Genomic DNA, 20,336 nt, shown 5'->3' with positions numbered 1-20,336 from the left:
CCGTAGTTAGATAAACAGGTAGACCAACCCAAAACTATTTATGTAGGCAACAAAGTTTACGGTATTCTTTATTTATTTATTTATTTATTTTATTTACGTGTGGGAATAATTATAAAAAATTAATATTTACAAAGTCGACATAGAAAATTAATCTAACAAGATTTCATATAACTATTTTATTTCTTATAAATTAGTGAATATAGTTACAACTTTTTAAAACCTTAACTAGTGATGAGTGATCTCGGGCGTTGCCTCGAGTTGCTATTGTTGTAGACGTACAATCGGTAATTTTTTTAAAAGGCTTTTTAAAACTGCAATTGTCACTGTCAAACCATAATTGAGTTATTCTTTGAATGTAGTTTTTTTATTTTTTAATTAAACCTTGTGGTTTGTAGTTATATGAACTTTTTTCCATACAAACAACATAGTTGATATTAGCTTAGATGGTTAAATAGTCATATATCTTTTTAGAGGTTGAGAGTTCAAACCTCCTTATCCTTAAGTTTTTATATGGACTAATGTTGGCATGTCGACGTTTTAGGAACGTCTTTTAATATATTAGTATAAATTATGGGACAATCTTTAAGAGACGGAAGTACTCAGTGCTTGTTTATTTCACCTAAGTTTTGTTTACCTGATTTGATCTGAACTTATATAATCTAATATAATTTGCTAATTGTCTAATTTTAGTAAATTTTGACTTCATATGTAAGCTAATTTACAAGGGTAAAATATATTAAAGGGGATCATTTTTTTTAGGAGAAAAGGGGGTCTTGTTAGATTTGCAATAACGTGTAGGGGGGTCTTGTTAGATTCGCAATAATGTATTGTGTATCTTAATAATATGTAATTTTCATAGAATTTATAGATATCTATATTTACAAGAAAAAACCCGCATATAAAACGGTAAAGTATGTCAAAGCTTATTTTTCTTGATTTAAATATAAGTAAAAAGAAGATGAACTAAACATATTCTTTTAATTCATGCTATGGCGACAACTTAGATACATCAATTACAAAATAAGTGGGCTTTAATCAAAATTCTAACATGGGTTGAGACTAATTATGTTCTACTGTTTAATAATCTAGTCTAGTTTGTAAAGTCTCTTTGTTCTTAATATTGCCTTTTGGCTTACTGTTCTTAAATACTTGCGACATTTTGAAATTTTAACACGGAACCATTATTATTATATTGTTTGTCTTTTCATTGTTTTTCTATAACTACATTTTAGAAAAGCAAGTGTTGTAAGTTAACTTGCAAGTACGGAGTATTTGAGAATGGAGAAGGGATTATAGTTGTTGATCCATCATGTACTCGTTGAAAATGCAACTTGTAGCATAGTTTTACACGGATAACATGCACAATAAAAATATAATTATTCGTACTATGTAACAATTATATATGGATGTGAAATGCCAAAAATTTAATGCCTGCCAATTAAGTGCCAAAATATCAGCAATACTATGATAATGATAGATGAGGAATAATATCGAGACAAATCATTTTCTTGATTAATTAACATAAGAATACTAAAGATGCACGGCAATTTCTAACACTTGAAACCATCCTTTTTTTTTTCTTTTTTTTTTGTTTTTTTTAAGAGAAAGACAAAACAGAAATTTCATTATCAATGTTGAGAGGTTTGTTAAAGAACAGATGGTTTCACAAATTAAATGCAATATTCAATGATTTGTTAATGCCTTTAAATGGATGGAAACTATAAGCAGTTGACAAGTGGAGATTAAATTAGTATCCACAAAGTTTCATATGTGGCTGGCCGCACTGTACGGGCGTACGGCCAGTCACAATATAATTTTTTATTTTTGTAATTCTTTTTTCTCTGTCTTCTCTATCTCCTCTTTCTCTCTCCTCTGATAATTTCTACTTCTCCAATTAGCCACCATATCACCCCTTCACCAAACTATCTCCTCTTTCTCTCTCCTTTCTTCTCCAAAAAAGGGCAGAATACTTGCAAAACAAACCACCTGCAGTTACAAATGAAGTACGCATGTCCTCCACCAACCCGTCGTCATACTCCGTGAGCTCCTTATACTCCATCATCGGAAAACAACTTAAAGGTTTTTAAAGCCAAATTCGGCCATAAAAACTATAGATCTAGAGTTTTCATAGTCGAATTTGACCTTTTTAGCCATATTTGAAGTGAAATTCGAAACAATTGTTAATTTTAAAGGTATTTGTTCGATTTAATTTTTTTTTCTTAACGATTTGGTTGTGAGTTCGGTTGGATCTATGTTTGTTTGTGGATTTGGTGTATGGTGAAGGTGGCGGCATGGTGTATTGGGGGTGGGGCTAGTAGCGTTTTGGGGGTGGTGGTGGGTCAAGGGTTACTATTTCGGGGGTTACTTAAGGGATTACTAAATGGGTAGGTCGGGGGTTACTTAAGGGGTTACTAGATAGGTTACTTAAGTGGGGTTACTTGGGAGATTATTTAAGTGAGGTTAGTGGAGGGGGTTAGTCGAGGGGTTACTGAGGGTTTACTTAAGTGAGGTTACTTAAGGGGTTACTAAGTCGGTGGGGTTATTAAAGGGGTTACTAGGTCGGAGGGGTTACTAGAGGGGTTACTTGAGGGGTTACTAAGTCGGAGGGGTTACTTAAGGGGTTACTAGAGAGGTTACTAGATGGGTTACTTGAGGCGTTACTTGGTCCGGTCAGTTACTTGGTGGAGGGGTTACTAGATTGGTGGGGTTACTAGGTTAGTGGGGTTACTTTGTCATTTGTTGATTTGACACTCTGCCGCATGGTGCGGATTGCCGCATCAAAAACACACTGATTAGTTTTTTTTTTTTTTTTTTTTTTTTTTTGAAAGACGTTTAATATCAATTTTATTAATCAATGGAGAAATTGTCCATTAGAACATAAGGAGAAATTACAGAAGGACAACTTCCCTCTTGCATTACACGCACTTATTAGTATCATTTGTAGACTTTATAGTCAAATTTTTTGATACGTTCAAATTGGAAATCTTTTACGGTAGCACGTTACTGATTTTGGAAGTTTTTAACAACTATGATATTTTCTTGAAATAGATTTTATAATTGGCGGGCTAATCAACGCTCCGGAAGCATTGGAGCAACTCCATTGGTTATAGGTAGTAGGTAGGGATTTGCTTGTAATAATTTTTAAGTCTCTAGCTACTAGCTTGACCATTGGAGCTATAAAATACAATCAGCTTGTCCAAGTTAATGTTTGAGAAAAAAGTTCCAAAATTTTTGGAGATAAATATTATAATAATTAAATTTATAAAACTAATTGAGAAAGTCAAGTTTATATAATTAGCAAGCTAGTAGCTAACTATTGGGTACAAAATAGCTACAAAGAGGATTAGCTAAAAATTATACATGGCATGGCTAGCTAAATTAACAATTGGCTTACCATCGGAGATGCTCAATAACATAGCTAAAATTAGAACTTTTAAATTGAAATGAACATTAATTACACTGATCGACTCTTGATTTTGCATGTACTCCAAAATTAGTACCATTTAAAAAAAAATTAATTGATTATTTAACGTGTTAGGAGCGTTCGTTAGCAAGATCTGTAACACTTTCAAATGCATATGAAAGCATTAGTAAATCAACACTCCCTAAAACTTTTATGTATACTCAGTGTACAATAATTTTAGCGTAAATGGACCAATTTTAGGGTAAATTTTTAATATTTTGGATAGTATTTTATCTATTTAAAGGTGATTTCTAACTCATTGTTTAGTTTTTTTTTTTTTTTTTTTTTTTGTACCCATTAAAAGCTGATGTTTTAGAGAAAGGTTTTTTTTTAAAAAAAAAAAAATCAAGGATGATATACTTACCTGAATATATCAAAGTTGTACCCAGTTAATTCCGCAGATAAACAAAATATAATCACCTTTTTAAGTACCAATGGAGGGGTATATGTGTCTTTTTATGTACTAGTTGAGGAGTACATGTATAATTTCCTCACCAAACGGTAAAAGCAAGTTGCAAACAATAATTGAACAGCTCACCAAAAGTACTGAAAAATGACCACACTTTTTCAATATTACAAAAATGCCATCAGATTAACAAAAAATCTTTTATAAACTTGTAATTGCCTAATATATCAAGAACAGTTTTTACATGGTTGATTTTTGAAAAGAAAAGCTATTTACCTATAAGAAAATGATTATTATAAAAAAATTTGTTATGTGTAGAAGTGCATCTCTTTGATAGTTTGATCTACACTCTTGTTACTTGTTAGGACCGTCTTGAGTTAATCAATAAACTAAAGTTAGGACCGTCCTAAGTTAATCAATATAGTTAGGACCTTTTAAAAGAAAATTGGTCATTGTTAGGACTGTTGGTATCAATTTTTCCAATTTAAAAACTTAATGAGTATTCTATTCTGAATTTGACCCAAACCAGTGCTAGTCCGAAAGACCAAAACAAATTTCATGCATGATTAATATTTAAGAATTAGCTTATTCGAGCTTTATCCAGACTTGCAATAATCAGGTCTTTTTTTTTTTTTAAGAAAATAGTCAGGTCAAAACTTGGTTCAAGTACAATACTTAACATTCCAAACTTGACTTAAGCCCATACTAAACCGGTAAAATCTCATCCCAAACCCAAACAAACTTGAACTAACCAAACCAATATGGACCCAAATTAATACCAACTCAAAGCTGAAACAATTAATTATCTAAACTTCACTCAAATTTAAAGAAACTCGATCCAAATCAACCCATTTGACCCATTGTCCTAACTTATTGATAAATAAAGATATCATTAGTTTAAGTTTTACTCCGTACATTAGTATATCTGTCCACAGAAATATTTCCCTTAAAAATACGGAAGGAGTACTTATTATTTGTAGTTTTTAGTGCAACACTTATATTTAATTTAACATCTTCACCAAAAGAAAAATATATTAATTTAACAAAATTCACGTCAATCAAGTAACTCTTTATATTAAACAAAATTTCATTACAACCGAAAAAACATCCATGGGTGGCAGAGAATGGAGAATGGGAAACTTGTAAAAAAAATATTTAAGGGGAAAGAGTAAAGTTACCACATTGTAACACTTTATTTTACAAATTAAATGTAAAATTTATCTACATTATTGTCCTTTATCACCATCTAATCCAAAAGCCGTAAAGATTGTCGTCTTCACTAGACATGGAACATTGGAGCCTCTCTGCTGCATCGCTGTGCATTAGCAAAGCGAGCAGAATTATCACTAAGTTATCTACATCAAAGTGAAGGATCCAAGCCAAGGATCCTCTCAGCACTCACTAATTTATCCACATCAAAGTGAAAGATCTAATTAATCTCCTGCAACATGAGGATCATGGGCAACATTGACCATATTCATAACAAACTACCCCAAACAGACCAACCAAACCCGCAAACTGCAAACTAAGCAACATCGGAAAATTGTATTTGTAACGTCCTACTGAGTTACAGTGAAAAAACTTAATGTTGCATAATTACATTATTGCAACTTATTTAGACTTTTAAGAGCACAAGATGAATCCAAACACATTCAGATCTGAGCAAGCATATGATCGCCGCCAGAGACTTTGAACTCAGATGGAGCTTTTTCGACATTAAAAATCTTAACTTTCCCATCCTCCACATAAGCTGACCATCTGCGCGTACACAGCAAAACCACACAGATGATCGGTGAGAACAGGAAGTCAAGGCAAATGTACTAAAGTGGGTCAGCTAATAACCTTCTTAATGCCATTGTCAGTTCCCATGAACAATCAGAGAATAAGAGAAGTCAAAGATTTGTTACCTGTGAGAGCGAGTTCCAAGCAAAGCAGCAGAGAGGTCTATTGTCAAGTCCAAGCTCTTGTGAAAGCTTGCATCAAAGTCCCCATAAAATTCAATCTGGAAAAATAAACATTAACAAATAACTGATTATAACATGGCACTATGAACACAATCATCATCATCATCAATCGTCATCGTCATTATCATCATCATCATCATCATCATCATCATCATCATAAACAAAAAAAAGGAAGCTCAATCCACCAGTACAATGAATTTTAGTAAATTCCTCATAATCCTGACTCGTTGAAACCCGGAAAAGATACAAATTGAATTTTAAGAACACATTCACTAGTCACTAACATCACCACCACCAGCACAACAAAAAAGTCTTTATCCTAAAAGGATGGGGTTGGCTGAATGAACCAAAAACTCATAACTTCTGCTTGTCTACAAAGGTTATTCTTATTCACTCTCCCCATCAAAGTCATCATTGGCCATTCTAGGCTTCTTCTGAAGTCCCCATAATCCCAACTCTCCACTTTCTTTACCACAGCATATACTAGTCGCTGTCACACATGTCCAAACCAATGCTGATTGTCCTTTTTTTTTTATCCTCAACACTTAAACTCCAACCTTGATTTAAATATCCTCAATTTGAATACCATCAATTATTCAATTAAGGCTTTTTAAACTCCAACCTTGATTTAAATATCCTCAATTTGAATACCATCAATTATATAATTAAGGCTTTTCCACACATCCATTTAAACATACTCATCTATTTAATAAACTCTAAATCCCCAGTTCAGCATGTGCATCTTTGCAAATACTGCTACACTCATCTAATGTCATTACATCCCTGCTTAGCTCACTTAGAACACACTCTATCAAAACTCAACTAGTGTTAGGCCCGGGCGATGCCCTGAGTTACTGCAAATTGTCCACAATAATAATCTTTATTAATATTTAATTTTTACAAAATGACATGTAATATGGTAGTAGCTTAGTGGCTAACACGTTGGAGTTTAAACTTGAGGTTGCTGGTTCAAATCTTGTAAAAATCATATTATTAGACATAGAGGTGTAAATCGGATTAAATGGGAAGAGCGCCATGTGACACTTAAACTTCTTTAGGAACGCCTTTTAATATATAAATAATATAGATAAATTGTATGCATTGTAAATTAGAGGGTTTTCTAACCACCAAATTTCAAATTAGCGAAAACAACAAATATGCAATGAGATCATATGAATATCATGCAACTCTAATCTAGCAATACAGTTATAACTAGTCTTTTATAGTCCTTTTTCTGTACTCATATGCTAGTGAGAAAACCTTACAGCATAAGAACTCTTAACAATTAAAAATCCAGCAAATTCGGCAGAAATTGCATGAAATATAGAAAAAGAAGATAAAAAGTATCATTGTTAGGTTCTAATCAATGTACTAGACACCAATATCATTTGGAAGTAATGCATTGAAGTGCTTGTGTCGGGAAGTTGGTTAGTAGCGTATGACATTAAGACTCCTAGCTAATTATACTAATAGAATAGTGAATATAAAGCTTAATTGATTTTGGAAAATTTGTTAAAACAACCTTTTATATAGATCTTATTGTGAGAAACAACCTTTTAAAAGATTTCTGGTAAGTTAAAACCAAACAATTTTTTTTTGTAAGATGAAACCTTGCTCTCTTTTCCAGCATTGATTAAGAATTTTACGGTATTGACCGTTGAATAATTTAGAGTATTGTAAGCAAAATTCATGTTGTTTAATTAATTAACTTAGATTATGGTATTGTATATTGATTAAACAAGAATTTGAAGCAAATTACCTTGGTTTAGAGGGAAGAGAGAAAGCAGCCCGGTTAGGGCTAGCTACGCCCGGCAAGGCACGAGTGAAAGAGGACGGCAAATAAGCCGTTCGACCGAAGAGCAGCGAAGAAATTGAGCAGAGCAACCATCTGGTCGGGCCACCACTGCCTCTTGGGGGCGAGAATGATTTTCTGAAATTGGGTTTCACCACCCGGTAGGGCCACCACCACCCAACCGGGCGCGTGAGGTTTCGAGTTTCACAGCACTCACTCGCCCGTTAGGGTGAACCATTAGGTTGTGCAATGAGTGACAGTAATCTTCTTCGTTGGCTTGTTTATTTGCTTTGATATATATATGTTCATGAAACATATGATGAAAATTAATTCAACAAAAAAATCAGGTTATTAATTTTCTGATTTTCTCTCAACACCATTTTGCAAACTCCAGTTTTCATCATCATAATTACTCAAATTTTGCTTACATTAGATCATAAACATACTACACATTGTTGTGATAGTATTCATTGTATCTCCTAGTAATTTCGTGATGCCCGGTGTGTATACTAAGGGTCGAAATATTACTTTGGGAAAGTGATCTTGTTCACGCCTCGGATCCATTTTTGTAACCCAGTAAGCTAATTTCTAAACAATCCAAAGTAATATTTTCCTGCAAAGATGACAACAATGAAAGAATTGACAACAAACTTTCAGAAATTAGACAAGTTTGAAGGTGTAGACTTTCAAAGATGGCAAAAAAAAAAAAAAAAAGATGCAACTTCTGTTGACATCTTTTAGAGTGGCATCTATTCTCACAAACCCAAAGCCAATGGAGGAGGAAAACGAGACATTGGGAGATACTAGGAAACGGAGCAAGTGGGAGAATGATGACTACATTTGTCGTGGGCACACCCTTAATGGTATGTCAAATGAGTTGTTTGATATTTATTTGTTTCATTATTCCACTAAAATGCTTTAGGATGACTTAAAGTCTAAATATATGGCTCGGGATGCATCTAGCAAGAAATTCCTTGTTAGTAAATTTAAAAATTATAAGTTTGTTGTCAGTTGGCCGGTCATGGAATAATATCACGAGGTTTAAAGGATTTTAGAGAGTCTTAGGCAACATGAAATTAATCTTGATGAGAACTTTATAGTTTCTTCTATAATAAACAACTTGTCTTCCTCTAGTAAGATGTTAAGGATAAATTAAAGCTTAGAAAAGATAATATTAATCATGAGGGATAAAGTTCCCACATTCGGATTGAAAAAGAAAACTGGATTTAAGAAAGACTAAAGGAGATAAATCCTAGTTCTACCACTGTTAACATGGCGGAGGATGGAAAGTACAATGAGAGGAAGAGAGGATATGACTCAAACAAACAAAAGGGCAAAAAGCCTAAAGTGAGTGGTGATAGTAAACCCGGTCATTTTAAGAAGGATTGTGCAATCTCGAAGAAGAGATTGGGCAAGAAAAAGTCTCAAGGTAGGAAAGGCAATGCTAAACGATCCCAAGACAAACAAGGTAACTCTTATGCATTAATTTCATTTAATTCATTTATGGATTAGTGTGTATGATTTCTTAAATCAATTGTGTACAGGCTAATTGTTCGTGGTAGGGCGCATCGAGACATGTATGCAAAGATAGATTATTCATGACATTCATGGAGGTTGATGCTGGAATGATTTTCTACATGGGTAATGCCTATCGCTAAGGTGCTAAGCAAGTGGAATGATTTTCTATATGAGCTAGTGTTTAGGTTGGGAAAATGTCTTATTTAAAAATGTGTTATTTGCTCCCGAAGTTAGGAAAAATCTTATACCCGGTGCGATCTTGAATCGATTAGGATTTAAAATGGTTTTTGAGTCGGATAAGTTTATTTTGTCTAAAGGTGGTCAAATTGTAAGACTTGGATATTTGTGTGACGTTATGTTTAAGTATTTTTAATGCTTTTAAAGATCGTGTGTATGTTGTGAATGACAATTCTTCTCTATGGCATTTAAGACTTGGTCATGTTACTTATAAAAAGTTATATGTTATATTTAAGCATGATTTGATACCCATGTTAGAGAAGTGCAAGACATGCATGTTAAAAAAAATCACAAGGACACCAATTCTTAATGTTGTTGAGAAAAATACTTCCTTGCTTGATTCAGTGCATAGTGACTTATGTGATTTTCACAACAAACCTTTAGGGGGAATAAGAAATATTTGGTAACATTCATTAATAATTTTTCAAGATTTTGTTATGTTTATTAGTTATTTTCTTAAGATGAAGCCCTAGACAAAATTTAAAATCGAGTAGAATTGCAAACTAATAGAAAGATCAAAAGCTTAAGAACCGATAAAGGAGGCGAATACTATAATCCAAGTTATTTCCGAGAGTAGGTTTAGTACATGAAACTACCGCGACATATACACCACAATAAAATGGTGTAGCGGAAAGGAAGAATAGGACACTAGAAGAAATGGTTAATTCTATTTTGTCCTATTCGGGTTTAAGTGATGGATTTTGGGGTGAAGCCGTTTTAACGGCTTATTACGTATTAAATCGTGTTCCCATGAAAGGGAAAGATGTAACCCCACATGAGCTATAGTATAAAAGGGAAGCCGTTTTAACGACTTATTATGTATTAAATAGTGTACCCATGAAAGGGAAGGATATTACCCCATATGAGCTACTATAAAAGGAAATCAAACTTGGGTCATCTCAAAGTTTGGGGTTGTAGGGCAATTATAAAAGTGCTGGAGCCTAAAACGTAAAAAGTTAAGTGAAAGAGGAGTGGAATACATTTTTATAGGATATGTTGAACATAGCACATCCTATAGGCTCTATGCAATAAAACAAAATGGCTATTGGTCTGTTCATACCACCATAGAGTCTAGGGATGCATTGTTTAATGAAAATAAATTTTCGTCAATTCCTAGACCAAAGGATGTTACTCCAAATACCGAATCTTAAAATTTTGATCACGTTTTAAGAGGTAGATGATCAAACTCATTTAAAAGAGGCATCTACATCATCATCATAACCTAGGATAAGTAAGAGGGCAAGAAAAGAAAAATCCTTTAGTCCGGATTTTCATGTGTACTCCCTCCGTTTTTTTTTTATATGCATCACTTGGTGATGCGCGGAGTTTTAGAAGGGTAATATAATATTAGGAGTGGATGAATAATTTATTATAGCATAAGTAAGATGGGGACCATGAAAGAGAAAGAATGTGAGGGAGAGTAGATATTTTTATTATATAAGTGGGGACCATAGAGGAGAGAGAAATGATAAAATAATTTAAGTGGGGTTTAAAGTAAGAGAGAGAAATGATAAAATATAGTATAAAGTTTCCAAATAAGGAAGTGATGCATTTTAAAAAAAACACCCATAAAAGGGAAGTGATGCATTTAAAAAAAACGGAGGGAGTACTTGGTTGAAAGATCAAGGGATGATTTTTAATGTGGAAGATAATCCTTTAACTTATGAAGAGGCTATGAAGTCTCCAGATGCTTCAAATTGGAAATAAGCAATTAATGATGAAATGGAATCCATCATGAGAAACAACACTTGGGTGTTAGCCAATTTACCGCCTAATTTTAAACCAATAGGGTGCAAATGGATCTTCTAAAAGAAATTGAGGGTTGATGGAATTATTAAAAAGTTCAAAGCTCGGTTAGTGGCACAAGGTTTAACGCAAAAGTCTGGTATTGATTATTTTGATACATATGCAGAGGTAGCTAGAAACTCAACTAACTATTAGATTGTTGATTGCACTTGCGGCAATTAAAAATCTAGTGATCCATCAAATGGATGTCAAGACAGCGTTCTTGAATAGAGATCTAGAATAAGAGGTTTATATGCGACAACCAGAAGGGTTTGTTGTTAAAGGCCAAGAGAAAAAAGTTTGTAAGTTTATTAAATTACTATATGGGCTAAAACAAGCACCTAAGCAATGGCATCAAAAGTTTGACGAGGTTGTGTTGTTTAATGGTTTTAAATTGAACAATTTTTACAAACGTGTGTATAGCAAATTTGATGACAACGATCGAGGTGTCATAAGTTTTCTATATTTAGATGAGATGTTGATCTTTAGAATGGATTTGTCACAAGTTGAAATGACAAAATCCTTCCTTAGTTCTCAATTTTCCATGAAAGATATGGGAGAAGCGAATGTCATCTTGGGCATAAGAATAAAGAGAGAAAAAAGGAAGTTGAACTTGTCAAAATCTCATTACATTGAGAGAGTGCTCTAGAAATTCAATGTTAACAAAAAGTTTCACCTTTCTTTATTAAACACCTATGGAACCTAGCACAAAGTTGATACCCAATGAACGTAATGCAGTTTCACAACTGAAATATACTCGAGTTATAAATTGTTTGATGCATGCCATGACAAATACTAGGCCGCATATCGCTTTTGGTTCACTAGTAATCCTAGTATGCTACATTGACAAGCGGTTCGTCGTTTGTTGAAGTACTCGAAGAAAACCAAGGATTATGGTTAGAGCTATAGTGGGTATCTTTCGGTTGTTGAAGGATATTCAAGATACAAGTTGGATCTCAAATAGAGATAATTCATCAACGAGTGGATGGGCATTCCTATATGAGGGAGGTGCCATTTTATGGACATCTAAGAAGCAAACTTGCATTGCAGATTCTACAATGACATCGGAGTTCATAGCATTACATTGGTTAAGAGATTTAATGCATGAGATTCATTTGTCACAAAAGCCAATATCGCTAATTGTGATACACTGCGATAATAATGAACTTTAGCTAAGGCACCTAAACAAGTGTATAATGGTAAGTCAAGGCATATTGGAGTGAGGCATTAGCTAGAGATGTGAATAATAGGATGACAATCAATTTGGGATTAGAACTAATTACCAATGAAGGAGTCTTAACTTAACACCCAATAAGACATTAGGTCTTCGGTTCAATAAGATTAACTTTCTTTTTTGATAATTAGGAACTTGTTTAATCATCAAAGGTAAATTTCAATTTAGGAACTTGTTTAATTATTGCCGAGCACGAGGATAATTTTTCTGAAATTTGGTTTCACACCCGGTAAGGCCACCACCACCTAGGTGCGTGAGGGTTCAAGTTTCACAGGCACGGCGAAACCGTCGCCCGATTCAGGCGCAGGTTGTGCATTGAGTGACAGTTATCTTATTTGTTGGCTTGTTTATTTTCTTGGATATATAAATGTTCGGAAACATATGATGAAAATTAATTCAAGAAATTTATTATTTTTCTTTTAAAACCATTTTGAAAACTCCAATTTTCATCATCATAATTACTCAAATTTTGCTTACATTTGACCACAAACATACTACACATTGCTGTGATTGTTCCCGTTGCATCTCCTAATAATTTCGTGATACCCGGTGTGTATAATAAGGATCAAAATATTACTTTCGGAAAGTGATCTTGTTCACGCCTGAAGTGTTTAATTTGTCCGATTTTGTTCCCTTTTGTGACCCGGTAAGCAAATTCCCCAACATTGACCCGCGTGTGCCAACTACGTGATAGCCTTTTCTTCTAATTGTACTCTTGTTTTTCTCCAAAACACTACTTTTATCTTCGTCATCTAATTCTGCACTATGAAACCACCTAGCTTCATAACTCTATTTCCATCTTCACCTTTTTCATTTCTTCCAAAGTTTTAGCCATAAAAGGATGCATCTATTCTTTCCAATCTCACTTCAACATTCTTCTCTTTCCAATCGAACTCTTTTTTGTCCCAATTTTAACCATTAAAACTTCACACAAACCCAAAAATTGTTGCTTCAACCGCTAATTTTTTTCTCAATTCACCTTTAATATTGGCTCATGTAATTTACCCAAATAATTAAAAGAAGTTATTCTTTGTTCACTTTCAAGGTACTATTCTCCCAACCGTTAATTTTCAAGAGATTTATCATTAATGGTGGGAAAGTGGTAACAACAAACGAAGGACGATTCCCATCATCAACCAAAAATAAGAAAAGAATACCCCTAACTTATCCCATATTGTTTGACAATCGTGATAAATTATCTGATTTTAGATTGTAAAAATGATGGTAGACATACATGGTGGTGCTAGAAGGAGAGAAAATCAACATGCTAGTAATTCATGGGACATGATAGTAAGATGTGTGCCTATAAACATCAACATGACCCCACCTAAGTTGGGACCATTGGGTAAGGATTGAGCATGATGTAATGACTCCCAACTGAAAGAAACACAATGAATGTTTGCCACTGGCTTCCATCATATCAAATTAAAAGCACAAACCAAAGTTAAAAGGTTAAGGATTCGATTCGAAACGTGGTACAAAAACGTATATGTAAAACGTTACTCTTTATGGATCTGGAACGATTGGGTACGAAAAAAAATTTAATACTATATTTTTATTAACCAATAGAATAGGCCCAAATTATTGTTGTAGGTCAAAGGCTCAAAGACCATCCAACAATAATAAACCCTAGCCGCCATACTACATAAAAATAGACTAAATAGTAGATAAAATAAAAAAATAAAAATAAAAACTTCCATCATCTGCCTTAATCTTCATACATCAACAAATTTTTAACCTAAAATAAATATGAAACTAAATCCTTACATACACAGATCTACGGAAGAAAAGTTCTAACTTCCAAGCTATGAATCGGTTCGTGGACTCTAGAGCCTGAGTCGAGATGCATCTGTACCGCGTTCCGGTACGAACGAACCAGGTCGCGGTTCGGGCCAACATACCGCAAACCTTGTAAAACCAGCACAAACATTATAGTGAATCATGAAGATTTCATCCTCATTCCTCACTGGATTTAGAGAATCGCTAACATAAAATTCGAGCATCATTACAGTATACTATATATAAAAGGAAAAATTGAAAAAAATAATCCCACCTTTGCTCAATCTACTTAAAACAAGTCAAGCTTTGAAAATTATGGGACAAGCCAACCTTTGCACCCTATTTTCTCAAAACAAGTCTTTTTACCTACTACCTATTTAACAGGGTTTTTTTTTTCTCCTCCCACTCACCACCCTTCTCCATGGAAACCACCTTGGAAAACACCACTAGCACTACCCAAGAACCAAAGAACCAAATTGACCCTCGCTCGACCTGAAACCCCCCACGTCCTGACCCTAAACCACCACACTTCACTTCCCCACCCCAAAAAACCACTCTTTCCTACTCCCTTACCCCGAAACTTCCCTAAAACCCGAAACCCCAACCTTCGAAACCACCTTATAACCCAAAACCCCACTACCGAAACCACCTTAACCCACAAAAAACTGATTCAAAAATCTAACCTAACAAATGGACCAAAATCATTCAATTTTTCATGCTAATGCAGTTCAATTAATTGAAATTCCTACAAAATCTGATTTACAAGAATAAGGAAGCAATGAAAGCTTGAAAGCTTCATCCACCCCCAAAACCTCTTTATTCATCCCCATAAACAACCTTTACCTTACAAAAGTAAACCCCAACTATCACCAAAAACAACCCAAACCACCGGATCTAAAAAAATTTGCAAGAGAGGAGAAAGTGGCGGCCTAGCGGCGGTGAGAAGGAGTTGGTTCAGTAGGATCGGGGAAGGGCAGGGAAGGGGAACAAGAAAGGAGAGTAGAGGGTTGGTTCTTTAAAAAAAAATTCCAAAATAATTATTCTAAGATAAAAACCAATTAGAAGGTGACATGTGGCAAGTCACCTTTTAAAACCAGTTAATAATTTTAAAAACTGGTAAAGGACTGTTTTGAAAAAATACGGGGCAAAGGTTGGCTTGTTCCCAAAATTTCCAAAGCTTGGCTTGTTTTGAGTAGGCTGAGCAAATGTGTGATTGTTCTTTGCAATTTTTCCTATATAAAAACAAAGAGGATGTGTAGCATGACTCTATGCACTAGTTTCCCTCCAAAACTAAATTCTTTACAGGAAATTTTATTCATAGTAACTCTTAGATAGTTTTCCAAGAATGATTTCATATAAATACAAAGTATGTGTAAATCTTGAATTAGCTACACATATTTAAAATCTATATATTCAAAAATTATGAAAAAAATCTGAACATTCAAATTGTAAGCAAAAGTTTAAATTGAATTTCACTTATAAACATATCCCGAGCTTGGCAAGAATCAAAAACTAGTAAATAACTACCCCCTAATTACTTTGACTGGACATGCTCGCTAGTGCACAACTTTAACTATCAATTTCAGTAATCATCTATTGATATATAAATAGGTTTTTTTTTTTTAAAAAGTATACATTAAGATAAGTTCAACATAACATAAAAAAACTTTGTTTTCACAAATTAGTATAAAATAAAATAAAAAGGATGGTTAAAGTGGATGTGTGAATAGTGTAAAAATTCAAAATTATGTGAGTAATCTAAACCAGAGGGATTATAATGGGAACCAATGATAAGAATCAAACTACTCACATCACCTCAAGTGCTCCTGTCCAAAGACTCCAAACTTCAATTCAACATTCCAACATGCATTTGGACACTAAACATTTCAATTCGTGCCAAAAACATGAATTATTTTCATAATATAGTTAAATATTGCATCAATGCATTTCTAAAGCAAGTGCCAAAGTCCAAGAAAAATTGGAAGGAACACCGAGTTTGATGCCTTAAGCTTCTTTCCAAATTGCCATAGCACTTCATGCTTTAAACATCCATGGTTAATTTTCTATAATAGGGTCATTAAACATGGGCATAGATCATAAATTTTGTATTGTACAAACAGCATCATATAAATTCAGAACCATTACTACATAACAACACAACACATAAGACTTGCAAGAAACTTACAGCATCTTTTGCTTCTAGTTTCTCAGCCCATCCATTCATCACATAAGGATCATTTACGGAAACACAAACTATAGATTCAATCCCTTTAGCTTTGAATTTGTCAACGTTAGTCTTGTAGCTGGGAACATGTTGAGCAGAACAAACTCCAGTAAACGCACCCTGGAAATAACTACAATGTTAGAATTGCCACACAAGGGTGTAAAAAGAGGGGTGTCACCCCCTTAATTAAAACTTAATACGGTGAGTTTCCATAACTTGTTTTGGATGAGTGATGGTATACTTAAAGGCACATAGGTCATATGGAGAGTGAGATCGCTGGTTCGGGGACAACAAATCTTCTTTTTATTATGATTTACATCTTTCATTTAAGTTGCTTTCTTTGTTTCCTTTTTTTTTTTTAATTTTTCTTTTATTTATAGTAATCCTAACTATCTAGATCTAGTGTGAACTGATTTTTTTCATAACGTTAATATTCAGATTTTTTTTCATAACGTTAGTTTTGTTTCCTTTTTGTTGTTTTTGTTGTTGTTGTTGTTGTAGGACTATAACTCTAAATACATAGATTTATACAAATGATTTTGGTGACTGATTACAAAATGCTACCTCCGTTTTTTTTATTTTTTTTTTTTTTTTTTAATTACATTGCATCACTTTGGCTTTTACACTATTGATTAACTCCACTTTAACTTTATACTATTTATAAAGTCCACTAAAAATAGTAGTGATCGAAATAAAGCATTGGCAGGGTAAAATGAGTAGTGTAGCAAGTTTAAAAAAAAATAAAAAAAAAAATTACTCATTAAGTATTGAACAAAATAATATATATCTCAATTTATAAGTATTTATTGAAAAATATCCTTTATTATGACAATAAAATATCACTGCAAAAAAATTTAAATAAGAAAAAAAAATGTAAACCTTGAAAAATAACACGAGCACTTTTACAGTTTTCTTTGCAACAATAAAGAGAGATAAAAAAAATTCTAAAACCCCCCTCTCCCAGATAAAAAATTCTTGGTTCTGCCATTGTTGCCAGACTCCAAATATCGCACTATTGTACCACCCTTAACATGACATTAGCAAAGGAAGACGGACTAGAAAAGAAGCACTCTTAGAGTTGCTGGTCCCCAAAAATACTTTCCAACATTTTTTATTGAAAACATTATCTACCATTTTCTATTGAAAAACACCATCAAGTATCTAAAACAGGACCAAAATATCAAATCCAACCACTCATCACACCTTTGTATGTTAAATAGACTTGAAGAGTTTTACCTTGACAAATGGCCATCATACTTGTAACAGAATAAAGATAACTATTCAGAGCAAGTATCAAGATTCATTAAGTACATAAGTGAGAAAATCAGAAGCACCATTGATTTCACCTTTTCCTATAGGCATTTAGATTAGGCAAAGTTGTTCAAAATAGAGGGACACATCCTTAAGTTTGGTATCATTGCTAAATTCTCGATTTCTCATGCCAAAACATCATTCTTCATACAGTCTGTAGTCTCCTACTCCCCCTTGTTGATACCATAAGTTTCAAATGTACATATAACTTAGTAGCTCAAAAAAGGATTACTTAATCCCAAAAACAAGCCATTCTCAAGGTTGAGTTATACTACAACAATAAGGTCCTTGATTGTTTACATTGGATTACCGTAAATCACCCTTATCCCAATATAACCACACTCATTTGAAGAAAGTTTATTCAGCATTAAGTACTTTGTAGAAATTAAATTGCAGTTGTTGCCAAAAAACCAATCTTTATGAAGACATTTTGTTTTGATATGATACCGTAACAAGAACATAAACTTTCATATATGGCTAGCCACACCGTGTGGCCAGCCACTTTTTTTCTTTTTTTTTTTTTTGAAAGAATGGTCCAGATTACTCGGTTAGTCGGGATTACTCACTCGGTTAGGGGTTACTCGGTTAGTTGGTCAGGGATTACTCAGCTAGTTGGTCAGCGATTACCTAGTCAGGAGGTTACTCATGTGTTAGCCGGCCACATAGTGTGGCCAGCCACACAAAAGTTGATGTAAGTGAGGTGTTCTTACACAGTTACACCTGCATATACTTCTCTCATTCTGCACAAAGAGATTATGCTACCATTAATTTAATCTTCAACTAGCCTTCTCTTTCTTTGTTTAAAACTTTAAATCCTCAATTGCCAATTATATTCATTAATGCCTTATCTTTTTTATTCCGTTTTAAATTTTCATCAATATTCAATACTATTATTCTTCCAACTTCCATAAAAGCAATTCAATTTCCTCTTTGGAAAAAAAAAATCCCAAACAGGAACAACATAAAAGAGATTGAGGGAATAATAATCCTAGCTAAAAATTGGATACAATTTTTCAATTTAAGCAAAAGGAATTAAATTTTCGAGATAATTATCATAATAAAAATTACTCCGTACCATCCAAACAAAAAACATTATTAAAAAAAAAAAAAAAAAAAAAAAAAAAGTCATGATCATAGAAGACTTACAGGGACGCCAAAGATGACAACTTTCTTCCCCTGAAAAACAATTTCTTGAAATTAATAACATTTCCAAATAATTATTAGAAATTGAAATCGAAAAGATAACAAAATTAGGGGTAAAAATGAACCTTGAAAATGTCTTGCAAAGGTGTAGTGGCGAATTTGGAAGAGACTCCTTCATCGTAGGAGCAAGCCTTAGGAAGGGAAACATTGGGTGCGGCCGAGACAATGTCAGATCCCACTGCAAGAGATGCATAAGCCCTTGATGCTGCGATTCTAAGCCCACCAGATATTGGTTTCTTCATCATCGCCATTGTTGCCATTTGATTCTGTTTCTAGCTTTTACGGTTGATGATGCTATGAAATGGAAGGAGAATAGGAGATGCTTTTTCAGGAGATGATTTTCAAGAGAAGTTGTAAAAACTACCAAGTACTATTTTTGGGTTGGTGATGCTTGTGATTTAGCAAGATATGGTCCAACAGACATTTGAGATTGGCCCAAATGTTACATGTTTGTCTAATTGAGAAGGGGACTATTGCAAAAATAGATGGGAAATCAAAATAGTCAAAATACACAAGAGAGATGTCCAGAAGCCCACAAGTCAGATCTCATAATGAGATTCCATCCTAAAATCAATTGAAAATAAGAAGAGTAATCCACTCGGGTTATAAATTGAAAGTCATTTCCATTTTTTTTTCAATGTGGATCAAACACTACTCACACTTGCACATAATAGGAAGTATTCTATACGATGTCAATTCTTCAAAACAAAATATAATAATGAGTCATATTTGTTAAATATGTCTTGAATTGAGGTTTCATGAAGTACCGCATGAAGTCCGCCGAGCATGTCAGTGTCAGGTCAAAAGATTTGTGTTCTCAAATTTTTGTCTTATTAAGTTCTAAATTAGGGCACAAACATACTTTGGCAAATTCAGGATTTACATAAAAAAAAATATTTCCTTATTCATGGATATATTTCCTAGCCATTGTGATATTCTTTATCAATATGTACTATGGAATTCCTCAATACAATAAAGCCTTCGTCTTGCCTGCCTCTAGATATAAGCTATGTATTGTTAATGAACCACGTATATCTGTGTGTTTTAATTCCATTAGTTATTTGTTCTTTTCACATTCAGTATAACAAATTGGTATCAAAAGGCTTAAGTTTAATCTAAGTGAGAAAGATGTTAAGGTTGAGTATATTGATAATTTCACAAGGAGAAGCAATTTTATTCTATGGCAAATCATGATGCGTGCTTTACTTGGAGCAACAAGGGTATGGGCATCGTTTACAAATTTAGAGGTCATTGGATTTGGGAACAACTGAGATCCTAAAAGTAGGGATGTACACCGGTCAAAAATCAAAATGGACCGAAACCGGAATCATGGTTTTTGGAGGATCGGAGACCAGGCCTGAATAGTCCAGACCTGGAAAATCAAATCGGGTCCTATCTTAAACTTGAATGGACCTGGTTA

General features: G+C 33.7%; 1 protein-coding gene across 3 annotated transcripts; it reads right to left on the bottom strand.

Annotated features, from left to right (window-relative positions):
- Positions 1-5,009: 5,009 nt before the first annotated feature.
- On the bottom strand, positions 5,010-19,340 carry LOC110725920 (peroxiredoxin-2F, mitochondrial-like). Of its 3 annotated transcripts, XM_021905386.1 has the most exons (6): positions 19,278-19,340; positions 18,982-19,241; positions 18,860-18,889; positions 16,364-16,522; positions 5,777-5,871; positions 5,010-5,627 (listed from the first exon to the last, which is right to left on the bottom strand). In XM_021905386.1, exons 2-6 carry the CDS (start codon positions 19,174-19,176, stop codon positions 5,522-5,524), a joined length of 585 nt encoding a protein of 194 aa, XP_021761078.1. In that variant the 5' UTR covers positions 19,177-19,241; positions 19,278-19,340; the 3' UTR covers positions 5,010-5,521. The 3 variants fall into 3 exon arrangements, with proteins under 3 accessions (XP_021761078.1, XP_021761077.1, XP_021761079.1); XM_021905385.1 differs by having other exon boundaries at positions 18,982-19,318; XM_021905387.1 differs by lacking the exons at positions 5,010-5,627; positions 5,777-5,871 and adding an exon at positions 13,930-14,307 and having other exon boundaries at positions 18,982-19,334.
- Between the last annotated feature and the right edge of the window lie 996 nt (positions 19,341-20,336).

The sequence above is a fragment of the Chenopodium quinoa genome, unplaced genomic scaffold (assembly GCF_001683475.1).
Source record: "Chenopodium quinoa cultivar QQ74 unplaced genomic scaffold, ASM168347v1, whole genome shotgun sequence".
In the NCBI taxonomy this organism is placed as follows: Eukaryota; Viridiplantae; Streptophyta; class Magnoliopsida; order Caryophyllales; family Amaranthaceae; genus Chenopodium; species Chenopodium quinoa.
Note: the sequence above shows the minus strand (reverse complement) of the source record. Positions and strands in the feature narration are given on the sequence as shown.

Excerpts from the sequence above, each read along its gene's own strand:
- LOC110725920 (XM_021905386.1), bottom strand. The coding sequence starts at position 19,176 with ATGGCAACAATGGCGATGATGAAGAAACCAATATCTGGTGGGCTTAGA. Across the intron at positions 18,890-18,981 it reads CTTTGCAAGACATTTTCAAG|GGGAAGAAAGTTGTCATCTT; the intron begins GTTCATTTTTAC and ends ATTGTTTTTCAG. Across the intron at positions 5,872-16,363 it reads AACTAGAAGCAAAAGATGCT|ATTGAATTTTATGGGGACTT; the intron begins GTAAGTTTCTTG and ends TTATTTTTCCAG.